General features: G+C 55.4%; 1 protein-coding gene across 1 annotated transcript in view; it reads left to right on the plus strand.

The window, feature by feature from the left end:
* The window catches only part of CREBBP (CREB binding lysine acetyltransferase), a gene marked incomplete at its 5' end in the record, with an annotated part of 133,216 nt that overhangs the window by 122,868 nt on the left and 2,516 nt on the right, over window positions 1–7,832 (plus strand). Inside the window, 5 exon segments of the mRNA XM_027773232.1 lie at window positions 2,061–2,226; window positions 2,540–2,707; window positions 5,581–5,742; window positions 5,825–6,106; window positions 7,201–7,832. Coding sequence (XP_027629033.1) covers window positions 2,061–2,226; window positions 2,540–2,707; window positions 5,581–5,742; window positions 5,825–6,106; window positions 7,201–7,832 — 1,410 coding nt within the window.

Genomic DNA, 7,832 nt, shown 5'->3' on the forward strand with positions numbered 1-7,832 from the left:
TGTGCGCATTCTCTCTCTCTCTCTCTCTCTCTCTCTCTCTCTCTCTCTCTCTCTCGTGAGCACACATGCCCTATAGCAAATTTTAAAGTTTTTAAATAATAATAAAATTAAATAATTCTTTGGGAAAAAACTTTATTTAGGTAAAAATAATTACAGGCCCAGCAGATGGTGTAATGGTTATGTTGCTAGACTCCCATATAATAGACTATGGTTCAAGTTCTGAACCCAGCAACTTAAAACTCATGCCAGATACCTGTGTGCATGCCCAAGATCCTAGGAGGAGAATGGAGGAGAAGGGACTGCAGCATGGCCATCCCCCTGGTGGGTGATTTCTCATTTTCCATCTCTCTCTTGCTCTTTTGCTATATGGAGCAAGCACACGTGAGCACACATGCAATATAGCAAAAATCTAAAAAAATAAAAATACTGGGGCCAGTAGATGGTGTGGAGATTGAGACACCTGGATCCCACATGCCTCACTATGCGGTTTGAGTGTTGGACCCAGTGGCTCGAAGGACTCACCAGGCATGGGTGCATGTGTGCTCAAAATCCCAAGGAGGGAATGGGAAAAAAGAGACTATGATGTGGCCACCTCCCATGGAGGGTGATTTCTCGCTTTCTCTCTGTCTCTATCTCTAGCAAGCACATGCACCCTGGAGCAATAAAACAAATAGCACACCATAGCATTCCCTGTTCCAGGTGTACAATGCCTAAAACAGTAACTTTGCCAAATGGTGCAGTCAGCCTCCACATCGATCCACAGCATTTCCCTGCAGTACCTGGTCTCCATGCCTGGCTTCTTTCTCTGCCACTTAGTTTTTTCTACTCTATTCCTTTCCCAAACTTGAAAAGGGTAGAGCTATTTGATCAAAGTGTTTTGAGCAGGAAGAATAAGGTTTATTTTAGCATTAACCCTTAGAATTACTCAACTGAGGGACCAGCAGATGGTATAATAGTTACATCGCTGGACTCCCACTTCGTCACCCACTGTTCGAGTCTCGGACCCAGCAGCTTAAACTCACGCCGGGCACATGTATGTGCATGCGTGCCCAAAATTCTGAGAGGAGAATGGAGCAGAGGGGATTGCAGCATGGCCATCCCTGGGGGGAGTGATTTCTCTTTCTGTCTCTCTGGCAAGCCCACGTGCCCTATAGCAAAAATCTCTCAAACAAACAAAAAAGAATTATTCAACTGAATTGCCTCTCCAATGCACGGGGGTAGGGGGAGGAGGGAGGGAGGAAGAGAGGAAAAACCCAACTCCTCACTTGATACAGTTCACATGATGTGTCTCAGCAAGCCATGGTATTCTCAGGCTCTGCAACAAGGTTACAGAGCTCTACTGTGGGGGCCAACTGGTGGCCTAGAGGTTGGGGTACTGGATCCCACCTGGCCAACCCCAGTTTGAGTCCTGGAACCTACAGCTTGAAAATTACGCCAGTCTGTGTGTGTCCATGCCCAAAATCCTGAAAGAAGAGGGGATTATGGTGTGTCCAGCCTGCCTGAGAGGTGATTTCTCACTTCTCTCGCTTTCTCTTTGCTTCTCAGTCTGTCTCTGGTGAGCACGTGTACCTATAGGGAAAAACAAAACAAACAAAGTTCCATCGTGGCCTTGGCCTCACCTGTGTGCACCCTGAGAGAGAAGTGCATGCAGGCTAGAATTTGCACATGATAACGTGATAAAAATTGGACCTTTGGCCAACTGGTAGTGTGGTGGTTAAGGTAGCTGGTCCCCACGTGGCAGGCAGTAAGTTCAAGTCCCAGACCTGATGACTTGAAAAACACGCTGGGCATGTTGGTGTATGTGCCCAAAATCCCAAGAAGATAATGTAAGAGAAGGATTGTGGCGTGACCATCACTCGGCGGCTGGTTTCTCAACCTCCCCCACAGCAAGCTCCTGTGCCCTATAGCAAACTTTAAAAAAGGATTGGGCCTTGTAATTTGATCTGTTATTTACAATTATTTCTGCTCTTGCTTAGGCTCCTTCACCTTAGCTCTAACTCCGGGAAGGCAGGGCTGAATCCACTGACCTTCTCACCCAGCTTGTGTGCACATGTCTGCAGGTATGTGACAGGGCACATCTGGGCCTGTCCCCCGAGTGAAGGAGATGACTACATCTTCCATTGCCACCCCCCTGATCAAAAAATCCCAAAACCAAAACGACTGCAGGAGTGGTACAAGAAGATGCTGGACAAGGCATTTGCAGAGCGCATCATTCATGACTACAAGGTGCCTGGGGTCGGGGAGGGGATCAGGGCCTTCTGTGGTGACTGGTGGAGGTGAGTCTGTGTGCCCCCCTCTTACACCTGCACATGCTCGCGTTATACCCACCTGCGAGGGCTAGAAGATGGGATGAAAGCACAGAGTGACAGCACATGTGGCATGAGAGGTCAGGACTGGGCGTGGCAGTGCAGGCAGGTGGGCCCCTTGGCTTCAGCCAGCATTGGTAGCCCTTCGCATGTGTCCCCAGCTCTGCGCCAGGTGGTTTGCATGTGTGATTCCCGGGGCCTCTTCCTCATTGCTGTGTTCTACTCCCTTCTAGGACATTTTCAAACAAGCAACAGAGGACAGGCTCACAAGTGCCAAGGAACTACCGTATTTCGAAGGTGATTTCTGGCCCAACGTGTTGGAAGAGAGCATTAAGGAACTGGAACAAGAGGAGGAGGAGAGGAAGAAAGAAGAAAGCACCGCAGCCAGCGAGACCACCGAGGTGCGAGCCCTCCTCTGAGCCTGGCTGTCCCGGGGCGGGGCTGTCTGCAGCAGAGCGGGGAGGAGGACTCGGGTTTCTGTGCAGGTTGCGCTCCCTGGCCATGCCACAGTCTGGACCCACCCCATCAGCCTCGGCTGCCAGGCCTCGCTTGGTGCCTTATCGGAGCTCCTCATCTGGTGCCAGTGGTGAGCCTTCCTGCACCAGCCTCCTGCCTGTGCTCTCCCTGCTCTGGCAGTTGGGGTGGAATCAGCAGAAGCCCGGCTGTGCCCCCAGGGGGATGCAAACAGCCCATGATGACTGTGGGGTGTGGCGGGAGCTGAAGGGAAGAGGAGGGCAGAGGAGGTTTGGGGGTCCTGGTGGGGAGGTGACATAGGAGCCAGGGTGCAGGCAGGGGAGGGCCCTCTGGACAGCAAGAAGGTGTGACTCGGTACCGTGGGCCTCACCCAGGTCAGAGGTGGCAGGGGCAGAGCATGGCACCTTGTAAGGGCAGCTCCCCAGAACTGCAGCATGGAGAGCAATCCATGGAGTGAGGAGACCCCAGGGGTGGGGGTGGGGGTGGGGCTGGTCAGCAGGCTCAGCGTTGCTGACACTGCCCACAGGAGCTGGTCGGGGGGAGATGAGAATTGGCTGTGGACATATTACCTTGGAGATGTCTGATAAGAGCCAAGAGGATGTGTCTGAGCTGGGGCACCAGGGCAGGGCTGGAGAGAGGTCCTAGGCGGTGACATCTGAAAGTCTAAGTCCAGGCTGCTGGCATCTTGGGCCTCGTGGGGGTGAGGAGGGGGTGAGCCTCAGGCAGCGCAGAGCAGCTAGACGAGGAGGGGTGCCAGGACCATGGCGAAGTCATGCTGCTCCCTGCCATTTGGTGACTGATGCCTGAGCCTCCCGTCTCCCTCCTTGGGGTGATGTAGGACGATGCCATGAGGCCCATTCTCAAGCTGACCTTCTGGGAGGTAGGGTTTTGCTGGCTGCCTTAGAGCTTGGCACCAGGGACCAGCTGACTTTGCACCCTGAGGGCCTTCCGTGTGCCTGGCTCAGGTCTGTGCCCGAGTTGGACTGTTCACCCAGGGCTCTTGGAGGCAGTTCTGGAGTCACTGCAAGGAGAGGACTTGGGTCCGATCAGAGCTGCTGCACTGACCGCCGAGCTCCTGCCATGCTCCCAGAGCTGGGGCCGGCCCTGCGGCTGCAACAGGGAGGGGGAGCCTGCCTGTGGCCTGTGACAGTGGGCTGCTCAGAAGATGGGGGACAAGGGCCTCACGATGACAGTGTGAGCCTGTGCCACGTGTGTTGGACTTGCAGGTTGGAAAGGCAGGACGCAAAGGGGCTGGTCACAGGCTCGCCGTCCTGTGTCTAGTTCTGGTTTTGAGCCTGCAGTGGGCTAGACTCGCCTTGCTAGGTGACTCCCTGGGACCTCGCAGTGTGAGCTGCAGTCTTGACAATAAAAGTCAGGTTCTCAAGTGCAGGGAGTGGGGAAATCAGGATTCAGCTTCCTGTGTATAACCTCACCTTGTGAGGAAAAATCACCTACACAAAGACAGATGTGTTAGGTAAGTTCCAAGAAGGAAAAAAAATGCAAAAAAAGTCTTATTTGGTTCTGTTTTGAGAGTTTTGTCACAGGGTGTGTATGCTCACTGAAGAGAGAAAGGGACAGAGAGCGTGAAAGCAAGAAATCACCCCCCAGGGGGGTGGCCATGCTGCAGTCCCTTCTCCTCCATTCTCCTCCCAGGGTTTGGGGCATGCACACACACGTACCTGGTGTTATTTTCAAGCCACCAGGTCCAGGACTGGTGAGCCATATGGGAGTCCATCGCTTAACCACTACACCACCCGTTTGCCCCAGCTTTTATCATTCCTTAAACACAATTTTATAGGGTGCTGGCAGGTGACCTTGGGCTCTTGGTGTTGCCAGTATCTCATGTTCCTTGCTTGGGAGTGGGTCAGCGCATCCTGCCCTAGCCAACACTCCTTCCGTGCACCTGAGTCTCTGTCTGTCTGGTCTTGTACAAAGGAAGTTAACTTTTGTGGGGCTGGCAGGTGATGGGGTGGTTGAGGGCTCTGGACTCGCACATGGCCAACCATGGTTTGAGTCCCAGACCTGGCGACTTGCTTTCTCACTTTCCCTCTCTTTCTCTCTCACTCTGTCCCTCTCTGGTCAAATTAAGATAAATAAAGTTAAAATAAAAATTTTAAAAATGTGTGTGTGTACACACGTACATATGTATGTATGTATGTGTACATATATGTATGTATGTATTAACAGTTAACTTTTCCACCTCGGAGTCTAAACACACAAGAAGCCTATGTTTTTCCCCAGAGGGAAAGCATTCAAACTGAGGAGTGAGACTCTCTCAGACTTCAGCCAGTAATGGAACGCAACTGGGGGCCGTGCCGGATGGATATGCAGGGAGGTGTCCTGCCCTCATGCAGGCGTGCTGGGACCCATAGGTGCTGCCCAGGAGCCTACTCCCAGTGGTGGCCCCTCCTGCCCTCAGTACCTTCCTGTGCCCCACTCATGAACTGGGTGTTTGAAGCCTCTTGAGGCACAGATCAAGCTGCTGAGTGTGTAGACGTGGCCCAGGACTGCAAGCGCACTGAGGAGTAACCTGGAACAATGAATGGCGCCCATCCGCCCCTTCCTTTGGTAGCCTCTTAGCTGAGAGGGGACATTGCATGCAGCTGGCCATGGCACCGCACGGCACAGCCGAGCACAGGCAGCCGCCGGCCCCCGCCGGCAGCTCCTGTGCCCAGGTGGGGTCACCAGGGTTACCTGCCTCCAGCATGGTTTCCGGGCCCCCATGGCCTGGAGCTGAGTATTGAGGCCAAGCAGGGCAGGCGAGGCTGGCCTTGTCTCATGACCTCACTTGTCATTGCAGGGCAGCCAGGGTGACAGCAAGAATGCCAAGAAAAAGAACAACAAGAAAACCAACAAGAATAAGAGCAGCATCAGCCGGGCAAACAAGAAGAAACCCAGTGTGCCCAATGTGTCCAACGACCTGTCCCAGAAGCTCTACGCCACCATGGAGAAGCACAAGGAGGTGGGCCGCGGGCGGGGGCTCGGGCCAGGAGGAGGGAGCAGCCCCAGGAAGCCACTTGGGGCTCACACCATTCCTCCTGCAGGTCTTCTTCGTGATCCACCTGCACGCCGGGCCCGTCATCAACACCTTGCCCCCCATTGTGGACCCCGACCCACTGCTCAGCTGCGATCTCATGGATGGGCGCGACGCCTTCCTCACCCTTGCCAGGGACAAGCACTGGGAGTTCTCCTCCTTGCGCCGTTCCAAGTGGTCCACGCTGTGCATGCTGGTGGAGCTCCACACCCAGGGCCAGGACCGCTTTGTCTACACCTGTAACGAGTGCAAGCACCATGTGGAGACGCGCTGGCACTGTACCGTGTGCGAGGTAGGCACCGCCCTCCCTGGCTCGGCCTCGGGGTGCCGCCAGGTGTGCGGGAGTGCGTGCGTGCATGCGTGGACCAGCCACTGTGTTCTGTGGTGTTTGTGCCAAGCCTTCCAGAGTAAGATGGGTGCAAGACAGCAGGCTGGGGGCCCCTGGGTTCTGTAGGCAGTCCTGACCTAGTACCTTTCTGTCCCTGGTTCAAGTCTTACAAAGGAGTTAGGAATGCTCTCTGCCCTCTTGATAGGTGCCTTTGTTTAGGGATCTCAGTATTCCTGAGGGCCGCTGGCTGGCTGGCTGGCTGGCTGGGTGGTCATGCTCGCTGACTCTGTGGCTGTCCTTCAGATGGCTGCGGGTCAGGCTAGGGTGGGCCCCCTCCTTCCCTCCACAGGAAGTGCACCCCACCCCAAGTGTCCCCTGCTTCTTCCCAGGATCCAGCTGCCTGCCAGGCAGATAGCTTGTTGTGGCCTCTGTATGTGCTCTCGGGTCTGTCCCTCCCCCAACCCTTGACAGCCTTTCTCCTTGTTTCCCACTTTCTCTAGTTCTCTAATCTCTTAGTCTGGAATCTTCGTGATTTTTCTGTGATCACAGTCCTCAAGCCTGGTCCTAGAGCTCTGTTTCATGTTCTCAGTTTTGAGTAATCTGGCCTTCCATGTTGGGGAGGCCCCTCAGCACCCTGTGTAGCCTGCAGCCTTCCGCCCAGAACAGCATCTCACAGCCTCTGCCTGCCCTTGGAGAGGGAGCAGTGCGGTGTCCCTCTCCTCCCCCTTAGGTTTCACTGTCTACGCCTAGGAGTGGGGAAAGGGCAGGACATGGCAGGGTCCTGATGGGATCTCAGGGCAGGGGAAGCATAAAGTTGCCAGGTTTGCGATGTGAGCTGGGATCCAGCGCCTAGGCCCAGACCTGTGCATGTGCAGGAGCTGGCAGGCCAGGAGTGTTGCAGGCACCCCAGATGATGGGACAAGTCAGAGAGGCGGTAGACTGGGGGCTCCGAGCCAAGCTGTCCCACAGTGGAGGGCCTTAGAGGGTGGGAGCGTTGGCCACCTAGGGGTATGCTTGGCTCCCTATTGACGCTGGCTGTTTCCTTTCCCGGTTGGCAGGACTACGACCTTTGCATCAACTGCTACAACACAAAGAGCCACACCCACAAGATGGTGAAATGGGGGCTGGGCCTAGATGACGAGGGCAGTAGCCAGGGCGAGCCACAGTCCAAGAGCCCCCAGGAGTCTCGGCGTCTGAGCATCCAGCGCTGCATCCAGTCCCTGGTGCACGCCTGCCAGTGCCGCAACGCCAACTGCTCTCTGCCGTCCTGCCAGAAGATGAAACGGGTAGTGCAGCACACCAAGGGCTGCAAGCGCAAAACCAACGGGGGCTGCCCAGTGTGCAAGCAGCTCATCGCCCTGTGCTGCTACCATGCCAAGCACTGCCAAGAAAACAAATGCCCCGTGCCCTTCTGCCTCAACATCAAACACAAGCTCCGCCAGCAGCAGATCCAGCACCGCCTGCAGACCCAGCCCCGCCTGCAGCAGGCCCAGCTCATGCGCCGACGCATGGCCACCATGAACACCCGCAATGTGCCTCAGCAGAGTCTGCCTTCTCCTACCTCAGCACCACCCGGGACCCCCACGCAGCAGCCCAGCACGCCCCAGACGCCGCAGCCCCCCGCCCAGCCCCAGCCCTCTCCTGTGAGCATGTCACCAGCCGGCTTTCCCAGCGTGACTCGGACTCAGCC

The sequence above is a fragment of the Tupaia chinensis genome, unplaced genomic scaffold, assembly GCF_000334495.1.
Source record: "Tupaia chinensis unplaced genomic scaffold, TupChi_1.0 Scaffold000042_2, whole genome shotgun sequence".
Classification (NCBI taxonomy): Eukaryota; Metazoa; Chordata; class Mammalia; order Scandentia; family Tupaiidae; genus Tupaia; species Tupaia belangeri.